At 41.3% G+C, this 19,769-nt stretch overlaps 2 protein-coding genes across 2 annotated transcripts in view; one reads left to right on the top strand and one right to left on the bottom strand.

Moving 5' to 3' along the window:
- PPFIBP2 (PPFIA binding protein 2) overlaps positions 1–8,658 on the top strand; it is an 86,307-nt gene extending 77,649 nt beyond the window's left edge. Inside the window, exons 20-30 of the mRNA XM_027699441.1 lie at positions 237–375; positions 1,021–1,149; positions 1,705–1,855; positions 2,038–2,149; positions 2,633–2,721; positions 3,638–3,760; positions 4,413–4,538; positions 5,323–5,511; positions 5,893–6,063; positions 7,650–7,715; positions 8,387–8,658. Of these exons, the coding sequence (XP_027555242.1) occupies positions 237–375; positions 1,021–1,149; positions 1,705–1,855; positions 2,038–2,149; positions 2,633–2,721; positions 3,638–3,760; positions 4,413–4,538; positions 5,323–5,511; positions 5,893–6,063; positions 7,650–7,715; positions 8,387–8,458 (1,367 nt within the window). The 3' untranslated portion in view covers positions 8,459–8,658. The remainder of the gene's footprint in view (positions 1–236; positions 376–1,020; positions 1,150–1,704; positions 1,856–2,037; positions 2,150–2,632; positions 2,722–3,637; positions 3,761–4,412; positions 4,539–5,322; positions 5,512–5,892; positions 6,064–7,649; positions 7,716–8,386) is intronic.
- LOC113975436 (NADH-cytochrome b5 reductase 2) lies at positions 94–19,769 on the bottom strand. The gene is made up of 10 exons (XM_027699426.1): positions 19,706–19,769; positions 19,462–19,608; positions 18,884–18,956; positions 17,248–17,354; positions 16,118–16,247; positions 14,704–14,787; positions 14,094–14,179; positions 13,209–13,308; positions 11,299–11,497; positions 94–366 (listed from the first exon to the last, which is right to left on the bottom strand). The coding sequence occupies exons 1-9, from the start codon at positions 19,718–19,720 to the stop codon at positions 11,325–11,327; spliced, it is 915 nt and encodes a 304-aa protein (XP_027555227.1). The 5' UTR covers positions 19,721–19,769; the 3' UTR covers positions 94–366; positions 11,299–11,324.

Raw genomic sequence — 19,769 nt, forward strand, 5'->3', positions numbered from 1 at the left:
TACAAATGATTGAAATAACAATACTATTTTACCCACGTTTTATTATTTTCTTTTTTTGTATCAAATCTACAGCTACTGTTTTTTTCTGAGCATGTTTTGGATTTTTTTGATATGAGAACAATTTTACAGGTATCTGTACTTTTTTATTATGGTCTGCATTAAAGTATCAGTCTCCCAGACAAAAACTTTACCAATAATTAGTATAAAATGTGACTGTAATGCTGTTCTTAACCCAGGAGAAACAGAGAACATGGATGGTACAGTAGTCTCAGATGACCTTTCACCTCTTTCTTCGGGAACGGATTCGGGTCCGCAATCTCCATGGTCTCCAGAAAACAGAAAGAGTCCAAAAGGGATCAAGAAAATCTGGGGAAAGTAAGGTCATTTTTTTTAATTCACTCTCAAAGCATTTCAGCTGAGAATTAATCCAATTCCCAACAAAAGCTACAATTATCTACATCAAGAATAAACTAAAATTCAGGAAAAGGAGAGGAAGCAGCTCTGGGATTGCACGGGTGTGTCTCTGTGGACATAGGGGTGTAGAAAAATGGATGGGAGTGTTCCCAGCGTCATGCTGGTGAAAGAAATATGACACTGCTGTCATCTTAATACTATTAATTTAGCATGCCAGCAGTTTCATTAGCCATGAAAAATTAAATGATAGTAGGTTGTTCGTTACAGAAGGCATCAGGTAAAAAAATGAGAGAAAACAGGAGGAACAAAAAGCAGGGGGACTGAGTTGTGCTGTGCTCACTTGAGCCACTTCAGAAACATCAGCCATTTCCAAGTCTGGATTATTAATTGGATTGAAGTGTTATGGCTGCTCCGTGGAGCTCTTTTTTCCCCCCAGGATTAGGTCTAGACTGCATTTGCTGGAACTTTCTCAGCTACCACTAGAATTCGGCATTTGTGGTTTGCAGGAAGGTTAATACAGCTTCTAGTTGTCACTGTAGTTTCCACAGAAACCCATGCCCTCTGTCACAAGCTAATAGTACTGTCATGGCACTCTTGTCTTGCAAGAATAAGAAGAACTCAGTCAGGTAACTTCCCTGCAGACGACCTGGGGTTGGCAGAGTTCCGAAGAGGTGGCCTCCGTGCTACAGCTGGGCCTCGGTTATCCCGGTCCAAGGACACCAAAGGCCAGAAGAGGTAATGGCTCCTTCTTCACCTTACACAGCACATCGTGGGGTTGTGTTATAAATGTGCTGAACAGCCAAACCCTCCTCTTGTGACATGCATTTTTCACTACACGTGGAATTTCACAAGTGGCAAGAATTTCTCTGGTGGCAAATGTATCCCGAGAAGCTCCCCTGTCAACACTCCTGCAGCTGCAGGTTGCAACACTCACTCCTTGGTGGAGTGTCCAAAATTTCACCTTGTTACAGAACAAGGAGACTTATCCTATGAGAACATCTGCACAGTGATGAGGATTCAGCAATTCCCTTTTTCCTCTTTTCAAATAGAAAATGGGAAATTCCTGTCCACACCCCCAACTCCTCACCAGTTGTGGCTGGGCAGCCAAATTAACAGGACACTGGTACTACAGCAGCTACTGCCAGAGGGGCTGTTGGCTTTTCTTGCTGCACAGGGCAGGGCACACTGACAGATTCGCTGCAGTGCTGCATCTGGCACATGATGAGCTTTCCAATGCAAAACATTCGTTCTTTTCTTTAAGATTTTCCCCATGTTTCTTGTACTTTTCAGTGACTACAACGCTCCGTTTGCTCAGTGGAGCACCGAGAGAGTTTGTAACTGGCTTGAGGACTTTGGTCTCGGCCAGTACGTCATTTTTGCGCGGCAGTGGGTGACGTCGGGCCACACACTGTTAACTGCCACACCTCAGGATATGGAAAAGGTACGTTTTCTGTCCCTATTTCTCTCAAACAGCCACACCTGTTGGTTCTTTATAACCAGACCCCTTCAAACCGTTGGCAGTTCTGCCTTTCTGAAATGCATAGTGTCAATTTTTGTAGGTGCCTCAGCGATCAAAAGAGCCAGAGGCGAGGCAAAATCTTTGTTAATGGTTAATTTTTGCAGGAAATGGGAATAAAGCATCCGCTGCACAGGAAGAAATTGGTTTTGGCCATTAAGTCAATAAATGCAAAACAGGATGAGAAGTCTGCACAACTTGATCATATCTGGGTGACACGTAAGTGTTTGAACTCTCATGGAATTGTTTGGAAAGGAATTTTCCCCACCGCTATGAACGGGATGCCTGATACGTGTTTAAGCAGTTACCAAATATCTTTTAAAAACACTAAGTTTCACTATAGTAGGATTTTTGTGTTTTTCTTAACATCCAAATATACAGCTTACAGTATGATCTCCCACGGGGGAAGTCTGTCAGATTGCTGGGAAGTAAATGGGGATGCTCAATCCAGCAAGAGCTACGTTATGCTGCAGAAGGCGTGTGCTCCATCACGTGCTGCATGTCAAGTATCACGGGGTAGTATGGACAAAGCTTTTTGGTGGGAATTGCTTTCAGGTTACTAGCAAGAGGCTGTCCTTTGGAAAGGGAATAGGTTGAATGAGCTACCTGAATGCCTCGAAAGGAGCCAGGCCAGACAAAAAGGGGGAAGGGCTTCGTTCTCACTGATCCGGATATGGTTCCCCATTGCTCTCATACCTGCAGGATGGCTCGATGACATTGGCTTACCTCAGTACAAAGACCAGTTTCATGAATCCAGAGTTGATGGGAGGATGTTGCAGTACTTAACTGTGGTAAGCTACAATCCTTTTTTTCCTCAGTTAACCCAAATTTAACTTCATAATGAGTGAAAAATTGTACAGTTTCTCTTTGAATGTGAGCACCTAAAGAATTTTTGTGAGTCAGAAATTTGTGCTGCCTAGTGCATGATTACTATTCCTAAGGTACATAAAATAAGTCATGTGTTACAGCCAGCTTCTGCAAAGTCCTTCTTTCACTATCACACCATGATTAAAGACAAAATGGCCTGCTTCACATGTAACTTCTGGAGCACATTGTTCTCCACACCAAATTAGAAACAACATTCAGTAAACCGAAAGCAGCAAATCCAGTGATCTGTACAACTCCAACCACATTCACAGCACACCATGTACCACATACAGCCACAGTGTTTTCTTCCCATTGCCCTGCCCAGGTCTGGATAGTCAAGTTTTTGGGATTTGGGTTTTTTTTGTTAACTGTGCTATGAAAGGAATGCCTAAAATAGCTGTTATCAAAAGTACAGCCTTGTCTGTGCTGTTTAAGGATCCCTTGTTATAGGAGCACAGTCCCTACTGTTCCGTGGTTAGGTGTGTGTTGGTAGCTGTGATGATCCTACCCACAGCAGCATGTTAGCCAGGTCAGAAGCAGTCCAAATATTTTAAAACTATCCTTGAGCCTGCATTTGACTTAATACGCTACATGCCAGTCTTCATTTTTTTAGCCGTGTCTTGTTATGGTGCAATGTTTTAAAAAAAATCAACAACAGAACATCCCCCCCAAAACCTCCACCCTAAACCCCTTCTTTAGAGTGCAAACTTTCATTTTACCTAATCCACACTTACTGTAATTTAAACTTGCGATGTAGTTTGATATAAAATCTTTCTTCATGGGTAAAGTACCTGTTTTGGTGTGTTTTCTGTGCCACCTAAAAGGCTCTCTCCTTCACAGAACGACCTTCTCTTTCTGAAAGTCACCAGTCAGCTGCATCATCTGAGCATTAAATGTGCCATTCATGTGCTGCATGTCAACAATTTCAACCCCCACTGCCTACGCAGGAGACCAGTTGAGGAGGTAAAAGAATGTCCAAATAAATTAATTTAAGCAAGCCCTAAGTACCTGGTTCCAGCCAAAAAGGATAGAAAGTTAGCAGTGTACAATGCTAACAGAATCATTGCTACTAGGGAATTGCCCCTAAAGCAGCAGTCATGCTGCCTTCCAGCTCTGGCATGTAACATGTACTAACTGATAGTAAAAATCTATGCACTCCTTAGGAGTTTGAGCTACTTATTAGTTGAACCTCATGCATTTTTCTTTAGAAGTTATTTGCATAGTTTAAAGGTTAATTCAACTTCCGAGGAAATAATCTGGAATGATTTTTCTTTGCCTGTCCTAATTTTTAACTCTCAAAATCCGTAAGGTTTTTGCCTTACCTGATCAGCATATCTTATTCTCTTAGTATTAAGTGTCAGTAACACTGTTTTCAAAATGGTCCCTTTTTATACCCATAATCTGTACTGTTACACTACTTGATGCAATTCATGGGGTTTCATCTGTACTGGATTAGACAGCCAACCAGAGGCTGCTGAAAGAGGCATTGAACAGCAACAATACCTCAGTAAGGGAAGAGGAGGAAGGATGTTTTTATCTGAACTGAGGATGCACGTCGTGCACGTTCAGACAACACAGGCTGTTGTGTCATCACCTTTCCTGGTTCCTTCAACAGAACAACGTGTCGCCTTCTGACGTGGTTCAGTGGTCCAACCACCGAGTGATGGAATGGCTCAGATCAGTGGATCTGGCAGAATATGCACCAAACCTTCGAGGAAGCGGAGTGCACGGGGGCCTGATTGTAAGAATTTAGCATTTTACTACCTATCTACTAAAAACTGACAGGCTGGAATATAAAACATCTTTTATCTGATGTTCGTCAAGCAGGAGGAAACAAATGCATCTGTGATCAGGCCTTCTAAGGAGCCTCTTTATCTTATCCATGCATCTTAATTTTTCAAAGGAAAACTAAAATCAAAAAGGCGCTGCTAGAACATTTTTTATAGGCAAAGCTGAGTGTGCACAAGTGTTTGACAGCCGTACATAAAAAACCCTGAACTGTACCTTGAGAAAGTTACTTATTGATAAGGCATCATGGAGTGTTTCTTTGAGTGGTTTTACCAGAATTCTAAGCATGATAAATAACCATCCTGAACTCACAGTAGTCTTGCCAGCAACCAGGAATGACAATTTTTTCAATTCAAATAATTTAGAACTATTTGCAACTAAGTAAAGTCAGAATTCTGAAATACCATGATTTACTACTGTAGAATTTTTGCCAAAATGAAACAGAAGAAACTGTACTAGGATTAAGTTTATACTCTGATTAGGGCAGAAAATTCTGAAAACAAACAAAAAATTATAAATACAAATGCATATTTGCTTGATCACGTTCAGCATTTCTCATTGCTCCTTTCATGTATTTCCCATTCAAACCCTTGGTATCATATCATGAGTGAGCTATAAAAGTTCTAATGTGGACAGATGGCTTAGTAAGAGTGAGAAATCCTCTGATAAGCACTGGAATGGTTTACTATTGCAAATATTTAACCATATAAAAAATAAATATGCTGCCTCCTAAATAGATTCTCGAACCTCGCTTCAACGGTGACGCGCTGGCCATGCTCCTGAACATCCCACCTCAAAAGACCCTCCTGCGCCGCCACCTCACCACCAATTTTAATGTATTAATTGGACCAGAGGCACAGCAAGAAAAAAGAGAAATAATGGAGTCAGCAGCATACACACCTCTGACCACCACTGCCAAAGTTCGGGTATGTGCTGCTGTCAAAATGAGAAATCTCAGAATGTCAGACTTCTCTACCCTGTCTGATAAGGAAAATAAGGGACAAACCTGGACAGGGGGAGGTCAGTTCTAGAAAGAGTGTTACATTTTCCTTAACTCAAGATACCAAAGCTTTTCATTTGTGTCTGTTTAAATGGGCTTCTGAAATAAGCATGCAATCTGTTCTGCCTTTTCTTAGAAGGAACGCAGTGTAAATGCATTTAATGTCAACCGTAATTCTCAATTTGAAAACAAATATATTTAGTGCAGAATCTACGTACTTCAATGACCAGGGTATAGCAGTAAATGCAAAAGGAGAACAACCTTATTTCTCTTATTCAAAACTACTTCTGTTGTCTTCTTATTCTAGCCAAAGAAACTTGGATTTTCCCATTTTGGAAACTTGAGAAAAAAGAAGTTTGATGAATCAACAGACTATATTTGCCCTATGGATACAAACCCAGCTGCTACGAATGGTACTCCAAAAAACTATGGTGGATACAAAGGACTTAGTCCTTTCACTGATAGGGAACTGGATCAGGTGGGACAGACAGACTGATGCCATTCTCATCTCATCCTCTCCATGCATTCCAAAGCTTGCAAATAACCAAACATTAGCCTGTTTGCTACATCCGCATGAACTTACTGAGAAAGTGTTGGCTGTGGATACTGGAAAGAGTTCTCTACTAAGAATGCTGGGTTATTTTTTTTTTTTAATCAACATCATCATAAACTCTTCCATCTTCAAGCCCTTTTTCAGGACTATGACACCTTTACACTATGAAGATCAATGTGTTTTAACAGCTAAGGGGGTGGTTGCAGTAAACACGAAACTTTTGTACTTCCAGCTTTCATAACCTCAGTATGGCACACTATTTTTTTCATTATCTTTATGGGTGGTTTTTAATGTGATAAATTCATTTGGACAAATTTGTACAAAGCTACCGAGTTATATCAAAGTACAACTGGATTGTATTTTTTAACAGACGTTAATCAGAGAATCCAACTGAATTTTTCTTTCATTGTGTACAGTGGGGAGTAGTTTTGCTTAGACAGTATATGTGAAAGCAATGCATCAGTAATGAACAAGATTATTAATAAACCAATACTTAAATAATTCACTTTTGTTATGTAGTAGTGAACCTATGGATGAAACTGTCTAGACATCATAAAGACAAATGATGAAGACTAAAAACCATTGAATTTTATTTCAATTTTGCTGTTGTGTGTAAAGGGATATAAACCCTGAAAAATGGAGCTCCTGGAGCCTTGTGTGAACATTGGCAACACACAAGAGCCAGAGAGAGGCACCTGGGGTAAACTGCCTTTTTTCCAGTAACATAAAAACATTTTAAGCCTGATAAGAGATTGGTCACAACATTGAAAAGACTAACTGTGAAGGTATTTTTTTTCATTTGCATGGTTTAGTGCATCTAACATCTCATTTGTGTTCATTATCTAACCATTGTCTTTTTCAAAGTACACCTTAGTAAAATAAGGTACTGTTCCTAAATAGGGAGAATACCAAATCCTGTGATTTAGTATTCATGTCCACTTGTTCAGCTAGGAGTTGTGACAGAATGCATTAACTCTGAGCCAAGAACTTGCACTATGCAGTTGTTCAAGCATTACAGAAATACTGGATTTTTCTCTAGGAGCATGGTCTTTCACTTAAGCATGGTTCTGAGCACGTGGTCATGCTGTGAAGTCACAACACCCTGAAACTGTTTATGCTTTTATGTTAAAAAAAAGTAGGACTGTATCATCAAGGACTTTTACTTCTTGCCTGTGAAAGAAGCTTACCAGAAGTATAAGCAGTGTTAGACCATCTGGAAAATACTACTTTTCATTGATAATATCAGTTAAGCTTCTTTTTTTTCTCCTGTGAAACAGAGTCAAAGTTTCATGGAATCAATCTTTCCTAACCAGGATTCACCCTTCCTATTGTTAAGTGCATTTTTTGTGTACCTCGTATCATGGAGGCAGTTTTGTGAACATGCAGAAATCACCCTTTAAACTTACCACAACTTCATTTGTCCAGCCACAGATACCTCCCAAAGATGCATGTAGAGTGAATAAAATTGCACGTGCTGTCTGATTTGAACTAGTTCCTGAATGCTTTTACAGATGGAACACTCAGAAGGCACAGTAATGCAAATAGGGGCTCTTTCTCAAGGCATAAGCCAGCTTACGGTAGGTACTCATTTCACTCTTGTTCTTAAGTCACAAATGTGTTCTGTCTGTTGCAATTCAGTGAAAGTTTGTCATTGATGGTAGTAGTTAAGAGTAAGTGGGTCACTGTTCTTGTTAAATACCTCCTCATAGCCTGGTTGGGCATTTGGTAAAGAAACCACCCCGCTTTTAAATTGCTCTAGAAATTAAGTTTCACTTAGGCCTATTTAAGTTTTCATGAACTCTGCTGTCTCTTTAACACAATGACAGATATTCATCCCTTTAAATGAAAACAATTCTTCAAAGATTTTGCACCACCAAATGCCTCGGTCCCAGCAAGGACTAGGAATGAGGTACAGACTTGAAAATGTACATGAGCTAAAACTCCATGGAAAACAAACAAACTCCCCCTCCTCATTATTAATTCCTCACTCCACAGAGGCTAATTTATTAAAAAATAAAAATAAGGGACTGAATGATATAATGAAAAATTATATAAGGTAGTTGAGTTGCATGCCACACGCAATCTCTAAGGATTTCCTCAAGCAAAAAAGTGTATTTAAAGCTATATTCAAGAAATTCCTTTTAACTGTATGCAGCTCTAACCCCCCCTGTTGTGAGCCCGATCTCATTACAGCTGGGTTTCTGTGACTGAACCCGCTCACTCCTTCCCTCCCATCTTGCCTTTTCAGACGCTGTTAAGCCAGGATGAAATGCTGAATGACAGCAAGTTTTTAGCACCTACCTTTGAAGACTGGAGATGATGTTCCAGCGTGACCAAGAACACTACTCATACCTCATGCCTGTCAGGAGTGGCCAGGAGCAGCTGGAGGCCCTGGTGCAGGATGGCTTTACCTCTCTTCTACTACTGTGACTTAGCACGTAGCATTTAATGTAGCCACACCTTACAGGTAACTCTCCTCTGTGCTGTTTTCCCACATAGTGTTACATGAAATAGGTGTTGGGAGAAGAATGGGACTCAGATCCAGAGTCTGGAAAGCCAAGACTGGCACCATGTTTTACCCTTTTATTCAGTCCTCTTTTACATGGTGTGTTACATGAAAGACCTTTTGTAATTTTTTATTTTTATAATTAACTTGTAATGCAGGAATACACTATTAATGAATACACTGTTGTACCATGTGGGCTTCCATCAGAGCTACCTGGAAATTCAGATGGATGCTGGTGAGTGAAGCAGTGATGACTCACTCAGTACTACTCTGGTCTTGCCAGACTGGTGCCCATAAAGGATTTTAATCTCTCATCCCTTTCACTTGCACATGTCCTGCCCTCTTTTTATCTAAGTCAGTGCACTGTCAACTGGGAAGAATGGAACATGATGCTGTCCATCAAGCCCTTCATTTTATCAGGAGGACAACAAGGTAGCATGTTCACAAATCTTTGTCTCATGCAAAAAAATGCTGAACTACATCTGAGTAGTAGTACTACTGAGTTACAGGATTGTAACTCCAAGACTACCAGAAAAGTATCATAATAAAACAAATATTTATTTCTTTAAAACACCTGACAACAGATCTGTTGCTATTCTGCTGAGCTAGGCATGACTGCAGCAGAGGGAATTATGGCCTCTCACTACTTACTGGAGGGGCTGCTTGAGGGTGGAACTGTCTCCTTTACAGCAGCAATTACTTGTGGCATCTGTTTACATGTGCCTCTCCTGTATTAATGAGCTAGTAACAAGCTATGTTAGTAAATAGGGAAATGCCAGACAGAAATCTGTTTAGCTGTAAGGAAAAGACTTTGTATCTGGCTGGTTTGCCTTACCCTCTGACCCTCTTGCAACACTCACTGACTGCAGGGTGTTGTTTTACATACTAATAGAGCCTGAGGGCAGGTCACTCCCAGCCACAACCCTCCCAAATAAAGAGGAAATCTCCAGTATTGTCCAGAGCATGCAGCAAGGGCTCTTTGAGAACTACCAGTGGCACTTTTTGAAGGTGACCTATCCTACCCCTCACTCCATGAATTTCTCATGGCAGACCTTGGAGTGTACAGTCAGATTTAGGAAGCTAAACACATGATTTTTATGGTTCAAAATGGTAGAGCTGAAGCAAATTCTTTTCAGTTGCTGAAAAATTAAATGATAATGGAAAATCCAGAGGCATGAGAAGTCAGTCTGCACATCACCAAACCACAAATGTTTAATAAAAGGTATTAAATGTACCAGTCTGGCAGTGCAGTCAGTACTAGTGACCAGATCAGGCACCATGGGCATTTGAAATACTTTTCCAGGTTAATTAGCCAGCAGACTGCAAATGGGATGAACTGCTCCAGCAGAGGCAGCCTTAGTATCACTGGGATATTCCAAACAGATTTTCCCATTTCTTTCAAAGCTGTGTTTATAACTCAGCGTGGTGTTGTGCTAACTTGGCTGTGAATAGTCAATCTACAAAATTATTGATTTTTTTTTTAAATATAAGTAGTAAGAAATCCTAATTAGCATAACACTGGTATAAATGCTTATTTTTTGACTGTTACCAATAAATTCTGGATGTTCCTTTATCTCTTCCTGACTGTGGAATGATTTAACACAAATACAAGTAGCTGACCTATCATCAGGAACAGAATTCCAGTTTGAATCCCCATGTCTTTCCTTGCATTATTGCTACAAATGTAGCTGATAAAGTACAAAACCCCTATTTAAATTTTAAACTAGTAGAGTCCTTTAGGTTTGCTTTAGATGAATAAAAATATTTAGTAAACACCTATATTAACTGCTGAAGAAGCAAGTCTGCTGGCCCAGGGATTTGTCAAATATAGTGTGAACTAATTCCTGGAAATGATCATGAAGGACTTCAGGCACTGAAGACTAAAAATTCAGTGCTAAGTGGTAAAAACTCTTAAGATGAGGCACTAGCTGAGTGTGATCAACTCAGCATAGTTTACACCAGGCAAAAAGAAGCCATGATATCTCTTAAGCAAAGGAAATTTCTTAGCAAGCCCCAAGAGAATGACATGCAAATGATGCAACATCCCTTGGCAGTGCTTCTTTAGCTAAGGCTGTTAGAAGACAGCATGAAGGCATGTAATCCTCCCAAATAAATTTCACACTAATGAGAATTTCTGTTACAATAACAAGTAATTTTCACGTTACCCGAATTCTGCTCGCTTTTTCAGTAGCAGACTGTGACTTCTTTCTTAGTCCCTGATAAAAGGGCTGTAAAACAGCATTAAAAAAAAGGAACAAAAAACCCCAAAACACAAAAAACCCCTGTGCTTCCCCAGGATTCACTAAATGAATTACCTATGGAGCAGTCAAGTGATCCTACACCAGTTTTATAACCCACGTTGAGAAATAAGTGGTTTTATCTCTCCCTCCTACCTCTCCGATTACACTTAATTTTTTTTTCCCCTCAGAATTCATTTTCATACTAACTCTTAAGAGGTTAGACTAAGTTACTGCCACACAACTCAAGATGATTTCTCAGCTTCTTAGTATCAAAACACGGAAAGGTAACTATGAGGTTATAAACCACAGAAATTACTTTTAGGGGTAAAAAACAATCACACACACAAACACCCCCAAAAAAATGCAGCACAGTTACATATCAGTTGTTCCTGTAGGAAAATACACAGTACTTACAAAAAGGTAATCAGATGGCATCTGTGTTAATAAGCAAATGTGCTGCTCTTGGGATAGCCAAGCTTGTCCAGGTTGGGCTGACAGGCAAACTGAATCATTGGAGGTGGCCCACACATGAGAATGAGGGTCTCACTGCCTGGGGGAGGGAGGTGGGCTTTCATCATGTCTGCAGTGACAAAGCCAGAACTGTACTTCCAGTCTGAAACAAAGAAATTAAACTATTAATTTGAAAAATCTATACAGCCTAAAGCCTTTTTAAACCGTATATGTTGCACTCACAAAGCAGCTGAAGAATCAGCAGTCATGCCACCACCACTGCGAGCCAGGAGAGAGTTAAATTTATCCCTGAGCTTAAACCTAGTTGTCCCCTTCCATAGGGACAAGAAGCATGGGAATAACAGGGACCTGGTTGATAAGTCTGTGAATAAATGTTAGATTTAAAAGAAATGAGCAGGCAAGAATAAAAAGGAAGAGTGAATCAGCTTTTCCAGTGAAGAGAGCTCACCCAGTGGCAGTTGTGCAGGGAGAGGTGGTGAGACCTGTGCCATCCAACACATTTTTGCATTTGTTTTTTTTTTTTGAGATTGAGGTGACAAAGTTTGATGATGGCAAAAGTTCCGCCATGTATTTAAATGATAAGAGGAAAAAAAAATTAAAAGAGGAAAGAAATGCTAAATTATTTCAAGCAGTAATATTATTGAATGTACCTGCCATTTGAAGTGAGCAGTAGGAAAACTGCCTTCATATATAAAAATACGTGCTTTAAGCTCATTTCTCATGAGCAAGATATGAAAAAAGCAGCAGTCAAAAGGCATATGAAATGTCAAGAAGGGTCAGGAAAGGAAAAGGGAGAACCACATCAAAGCAAAAATACAGTTTGCCTACACCTCGATTGCTGCTGCTCAGTTCTGATCTGCTCAGCTCAAGAAGGGACACAGCAGAGCTGGAAAGGGTTGAGGGGACACAGATGAGCAAAGGTATGTAAACACAGCAATCTTCAGCCTAGAAGAGATGTGGCAGCAGGGGTGATGGACAGAGGTCTGTAAAATTAGTAATGTGAAGACTGTCACACTGCCAACCCAAGGATTAAGAGGTAAATGGAAACCAGAGGAAGTTGTTCTCCACAGAAATGTGCTATTCCTATGGAACCACTCACAGACTGTCAAAACACACAGGAGAGACACTTTGTTTTGACAAATGTAGCCTACTGAGAGTGACTGTATCTCTAGAGACACATTTGGCTCCAAACTGAGAAATATTAAAGGCTGGAAGAGTATCAAGGCCTGCTGATGACTCTTCTCTGGCCATTTACTCATGGCTGTTGCTGACAACAGGTACAGAACTTCAATGTGACTCTGTTTGGCTCTTATGTCTGTTCAGGAGGTGCTCAGATCCCTTACATCAGCAAGCATGAATACCCAGTTTCAAAGGAAATATGAAGAGTTCAACCCCTACACCAGCCCACAGGCAACACACTAGTCTATAATGGCAGCCTAGAACCTAATCTAGAGCTGCTGCAAAATAAAGATGTGCATGTACTATTTACAGGTATTAGGCAATTTAATGCCAACAAAATGCCAACATATACTGGTCTGGGAGACAGCCCAAAATAGAGCTGAACTTTTGCTGAAAAGTCCCAAAAACAGGCACATCCTGAAATACATGAAAAGATCCACTGAGTAACATCTCTGACCCAACAGGAGTTAACTATTAGTTCACACTTTCTAAAGGCCCACCTGGCTTAGATCACTTTTTAACACAGGGTGTTTTTTTCCTGAGGAGTTGGGGAATGTCTTTGCTGTTTAAAAGTGTAAAACAAGAAGACTTGATCTAATGTTCACCCGAACAAGAGTGGAGCTCTGCCTGTTGTGCAGCAACAAGCAAAGGCATTCCCGTGTGTCCCAGCCTACCTTGAGGAGGTCTGTCCAGTGTGTACCACAGCACAAACTGCTCAGGATGCCTCTTTGCAATATCTTCTAGCTCAGCTCTCAGCAATATATCACTTTCTGTCTGCAAAATGAGATGCTGGTTAGCTCCAAACCATCCCAAGGGCCCTCTGATGTGAGCTCTTCTGGCATTCAAGACAAATGCAATGATAATGCAAACCAAGAAAGTGATTTGGATTTTCCCCCATTCTGTGATATCTGTTATTACAGGCTTCTGTGAATTCAGTTTAAGAAAAACAGACTATGAGGCTTATTAGACACCTAAACACAGTCTTAAAGATGGCAATCTGAACAGCTTTTTAATCCAGGCTAAAGTCACAATGACCTGGATTTGTCTCTGATGCTGGCAAGTATGGCCCTGGACCAGCATGGTGAAGGTTAACTGTACAAACAGATTAGCAGAGACAAATCCTTTTTCCTTGAAATCAGTGAAGGAGTAAGACGAGTAGAGGGATCAGGATGGAATTTGTTCCCTAATACATGAATTAAGTGAAACTATGAAGAGACACCTTCAAAACAAATGAAATAAGATCATAAAAGTCCATGACAGCACCACACAAGTATTTATAAAGGGCCTTAAGGATAATTCTTTAATTCAGTTTCTCTTTCTTAAATAATTTTAACCCAAGACAATATATACATAATAACCATTTCCTGCTCTTCCCTATACTGATCATTTTTAAATGTGCTATCTCAGATGGTATTTTCTCATAAATGGCTGGGTGAAAATGCAAACCCAAAGACACTGGAAGAGTATGAAACATGTGCCATTAAGTTTAAAAAGCCCAGAGGCCAGCAAACAAAAATAGGCTAATGAAGAGGAACAAACAGGTGGGTCAGAATACTCACCTGATTGGCAAAAAGAAGGTAACACTTTGTGGAGTCCTTTGGATCATTTGTGATCTGACGAATCAGCTGCAACATTGGAGTTATTCCTGTTAAAAAACACGGTGGTTATAAAATGGGTATTTCTTTCTATGACTACAGTTTCAGTATTAATGCTGCCTTTCTTCAGTCTTCAGTGGGAGCTTGGTTTGCACAGGGCTACATATCTCTGAATTTCTAATCCACATCAAATGCAGGGGTTGGGGGTTTCTATTATTACAAATAGTTTCAAAACAAACCCACAGTACTTGTGTACAGGGCTTTCCTCTTCATCATTCTGTCACATACAGTAATTTTACCCTCACGACATTCTCCTAAAATACTCTTTGTCACTGAGAGATGAAGTGACTTCTCTGAGGTCTCAGGGTAAATCAATATTCAAACTGAAGTTGCTATCCCCCAGGACTGAGCTCAAGCCACTGGAGCCACTGCTCAAGCAACTCTGTGTTGCCAAATGCTCATGAGAAAAAAATACAGGTGTAAGTACTCTGCTAAGGTACAGTGATACTTCCCACACACATCCATAAAGACATTTTCATTCTCTAGACATTCCATATGATGAGAATAGTTTTACCTGTTCCTCCAGCTATCATCCCAAGATGCTTTGCAAACTTTTTCTCTGCTTCAGACTTCTTATTAGGCTTGATAAGAAAGGTACCTGGAAGAAATATTCAAAACCTATAGTTACTTTAACTTCCAGACAAACATGGATACAAATTCCATGGCAATAAATTACTACAGCCTACCAATTAATTAAGAGAAATGTTCTGGAAATGCTCAAGGGACTCAGCACAGCACTGAGCACAAGTGTGGAAACCTCTTTGTCTCTGTAAACTCCAATCCTTGCTTTGAACAACAGATTTACTCCTTTCCTGCTACCCAGCATTGCTTCTAATAAACTCCAGGATTCTCACCTCACTGCCTATAACACAACTCACAACGGTGAATGTCAGTGGTAGCTGAAGGTAACCACAGCCCCTACTACAGAGAAACAGGTTTCCTAGGCCACCTTCATCATCCTCACTTGCACTATGGATGTAGCCATTTGTGTATGCCTACAATTAATGGAGTTGTTATTAAACCAGCATCAAGCAAGAATCCCTGCAAAAATTAGACTTAGGAATGTAGGAGCCTTAGTTTTATCACGTTTTTCATTATTGTAATTAATTTCCAGTTAATGAGATGCCCATGACACTCACAGTCAGCTAGGTGACTGCCTTCATGTAGCTTGTGATGAGAAGACCTCTGCCAGTTCCTTCAGAACTATCACAAAACCAGGCAGTTTGTAATTAAATTAACCTCCAAGGACCAAGCCCAATGAAAAGCCTGTGAAAAGAATTCTATATGAAAAGCACTTGACATGTTCCAATCTTAAAAGATCCATAACTAGCAACAAGCTTTCCTAGCTACTACTTTTTATAGCTGCCAAAGCAGAGCAGACAGGAACATCTATAAAACACACATCCACCACCTCCTCTGAGATATAAAGGACTCATCAGTTGATGACCACAGGAGGTCACGACCCAGAGAAGCACTGAGCACTTATCCCCCAGAAGTAAGACTTAAGTGCACAACTCCTCTCAGTCAAGATCAATGCAAAATCTTTCAGTTGTATCTTACAAGAGGATTACTTCTCTGAGCTTATTTCCTCACAGTCAACTCAGACCTGGTTTAATTACGCAGTGGAGCTGGCTCTCAGTCAGTGGGTTATTCAGTAACAACGCTGAGATTCTCAGGGGCCTTTAATTATATAATCCCAGGAGTGTTACAATCATCAGTTATTTCTTACACAAAGTAAACACAAAGTACTCTTTTCTGTCATATCAACTCTGATGGGCTCTTGGTCAAGTCTAGAAAAGGTGGATTTTGTCTTTTCCACCTCACAAAAAAAAAGGTTCTCTGCAAAGTTGTCAAGTTTTATAGAACACCTCTGAAAATAACCAATACAAGTTCCTCCCTTTTGCTCTCCCACCTTCGTGTCACAGTACCTGCCCCCTTATACACAAGGAGTCCATTTGGCCCTCTGAAATCAATAGTATCTCCAATCTTCATGCTATCTAGGTACTGGGACATCTTCCCACCTTCTGGAAACTTGGGATTCACATTTCTGTGGTAGACCTGTAAAAAAACAATAACTTGTACGATATCAACCGCTAACTTTCCTGCAGACATTATTACAAACTGTAGAACACAATACTACAGGTCTGAAATGGAGCACCTGAGAGAGAAATTGAGGCAATTCTTTGTTCTTACTTATCTATTAAACCTTGCAACAGGAAACAGCCAAAATAAGTTAAATGTGCTGTCATGCACATGTCCCTGTGCTCTGCAGCCAGGTCAGCAGGAATGGGTGGCAGGCAGATTATCTGCTGGTGCCCTCATTTCACTGTCGCTTCAGCAAGAACCTTGTGTCACCCCATTTTTGTAACCACTCCTCCTGAAAATAGCATTGCTGCATCTTTTTAAGACTTTCCCAGAGACTCAGCCACACGACAGCTTTTTCAGCTTTCAAAGCACATAGAAAGTATTAAGTAGCTAATAACAATTCACCACACTTGTAGCACGAAGAACAGAGCATGCGAAAAAAAAAAAAAGCCCAGACTGCCTAAGGACAAACTCTATTGTAGAAAAGGATTAGAAAATCCAGAAGTCCTGGGATCAGATCATCCTGCATTTCCTGGCTTAAATGATTTCCCTTGTTTGACTTCTTTTCTACTTAGAGCTGTTGGTAGTAAGCATTAGCAGCAGCACAGGCATCTTGAGGGAGAGGGATCAGTTTTCATGCATTGCCAAATAAAAGATACTGGGGAAGTTCCTGCACTACTGCCAAGGAAGTGATTCCCTTCTCCATCTACTCTACCTCTGCTATCTCTAAGTGCCACACAGCAGATACACAGGATACAACTTACTATTCAAGGGTAATGTGAAATGAGTTGTTTGCCATGCATTCACCCTATTTGAAAGAAGATGAAACCTGATGAAAATGAAATTTAACAAGATTTGAATGAAAGAAGGTGAAATTTGATGACTAAATCGAAACAAACTATTTCATTAAAATGAACTATTTGCCTTCCTTCCAGTTAGCAACTTATCTATATTAACGCAAAACAAAATTTACCTTTATAATTAAATCAACGTAACCTTTTGTCTCGTCACTGGAAACTGGGGTATAGGCCCGAATCACCAGATTGCCATCGATTTTTGCAGAAAGGTAAACATGTTGGCCTGGGGAGAAAGAATTACAATCTGATTATTTTTTCACCCCTGGAGGACAAGAGAGAAAGGCAGGTGGTATAACCTGTTATACACATGCAATGACAGTGAAAATCTTTGCCATATAAACACTGTACAACACATCTGGTTTCTTCTCTTTTTTTTAGCAACAGTTTCTGGAGCATGGAGTGGAGAGCTGGTAAATACAGAAACAAGGATAAGGTACAGGGAAAGTAGGAAATTGATGGTAAAAGAGCAATATGGAAAGTTTGCTGGTCATTCTGAAGTGCTCTCTGTATTTTGGGTTCTGCTGTTCTCATATTCATTGATGAAGAGGATGTATGGGTACACCAGTTCACACAGGCACAGAAATGTGTACTGTTTAACAGCAGCAGCGTCTCAGAGCAAACTTCCCAGAGATCCTGCACCAAAAGATCAAGAAAATGCCTTGGGCCATATTCCTTCTCTGTATCTTCTGCCTCCATAACCATAATGACCTGATAGAAAGCAGAAGGCAGGAATCTCCCAGAAAGTAACCTGGCCCGTACAGTTTCAGGATCTTATTCCTAAATTCTTAAGAAAGAAGTCTAGATGAACACAATCACTGCCAGGCACATCTTGGGTAGTTTAGCATTTGTCTAGTTAATGCAGACAGTTAATTACTCTTTCCCATGCAAGCCAGAAGAGAATTTGGAGGAAGACAGCTGCCCTTGACAGGCAGCATGCAAGAAGGACGAGCTCACAGCATGGAATGGGAAAACCCTGACACTTGCCATCCAGCACGGGATACTGCAAAACAGTACAGAACAAACTGGGCTGCATCTGCTACATCTGCAGATCAGAGAGAAACAGAGACTTTCCCCTACAGAGATTATCATCAATTCAAGGTCCAAGGTTCAGTGCTATCAGTGTTCCAGGGTACAGGAAAGTAGAGTGTGCCAATCCTAGCCTGAAATTAACTTTATGCTACAGAACTCAAGACAAAGTTGCACAGAAATGTGTGTAAATCAAAGGTATGTGCATGCAGGCTCTGAATAGTTCAGCATCTTCTATATACGCTAGTTGTATTTCCCCCAATAGTTACAAGCTTCCCAGGCAGAAGACTTGTTCTCTTTCTCATTTACAAGTGTAACTGTGTTTTCCAAAAGCACGAGGCCAGCTGGCAATAAACTGAGGGCACCAGATGGAAGTAGAATGCAAATAAGAGATATGAAAGAGCTTTGACAGCTACCATTCTTGCTTATATCCTGACTGGTGATGAATTCCATCAGACAGTTCAGTTTCACTGCTCTTGTTCTAAACCACGCCACACAACTGAACACAAGCAGAACAAAGCACACACAAAAGATCAGAAATACAACCCTTTGTATTTCAGGGAAACCTGACATTTCTCTCTGAGAACAGCAGCATTCAGATGCAGCTTTTAACTCCTTGCTTTGCTGAGCCTTAAATTCCCAAACAGTGAGAAATCCAAGGACTGTGAGAACAGTTACAAATCCTAAAAAAAGAAATATATGTAATTAAACGTTTCCAGTACTTACCTACAGGTAATCCTAATATATGATCAGTTGAAGGTAGCCCAAAACGGAATTTCTTAGTGTCGTGACTGATTTCCTAGAAAGCAAAGTTAGAATAAGGTCAACATCACCACTGCTCTGAATTTCAAACTATGCTCAACACAGCAGGCTTTAGTAAGCCTGCTCTGTGTGAGCATGTACGTAGAACGCTGGGAAAGGACACAGAAACGGCTTTGAAAAATAAAGTTGAAATAAATCAGAAGTTTTAGAAGCGGGCTTATCCTCTTTAATTCCACAAGGAGTGACATTTTGCCTGTCCGTGCAATCCCTACGGCACCTTTGCGTGCAGTAAATCTGGAAACTCTATTGCTCAAGGCCGGCGAGCACATGCCGCGACTGTGGCCAAAGATCAAGGCAAGACAGGGCGTGCAGAAACACGCGGGGCTGCACCTCGCCGATGGCACACAGGGCAGAAACCCGGGCAGAAACGCAGCCGGGACTTAAAACACACGAAGCAACGAGTCTACACCCTGTGGAAACCCACATTCCCCAGGCCCCCGACCGACGGCCCCGCATCCCACCCCGAGCCCGCGCTCGGTCACCTCCTTGTCCAGCAGCCGCAGCGGGTACTTGGCCAGCGGGTCCTGCAGGGTGACGGGGCCGCTCATCCTCCGCCCGCTCCCCCGCAGCAGCAGCAGCAGCAGGGCCGAGGCCGCCACCACGGCCACGGCGACGGCCACAGGCGCTCCCTGTGGGGAGGAGAAGGGCAGGCGGTGAGGGCTTCTATCCCGGCTCCCGTCCCAGCTCCCGCAGCTCCCGGCCCGGTCCCCCCGCCCGGCCCCTCACCCCCAGCGCCTCCATGGCTGCTGCCTTCCCGCCCGCAGCTCCCGCCGGCCCGGCACGGTCCGGC

This window comes from Neopelma chrysocephalum, unplaced genomic scaffold, assembly GCF_003984885.1.
Source record: "Neopelma chrysocephalum unplaced genomic scaffold, ASM398488v2 Primary Assembly neopelma1_24, whole genome shotgun sequence".
In the NCBI taxonomy this organism is placed as follows: Eukaryota; Metazoa; Chordata; class Aves; order Passeriformes; family Pipridae; genus Neopelma; species Neopelma chrysocephalum.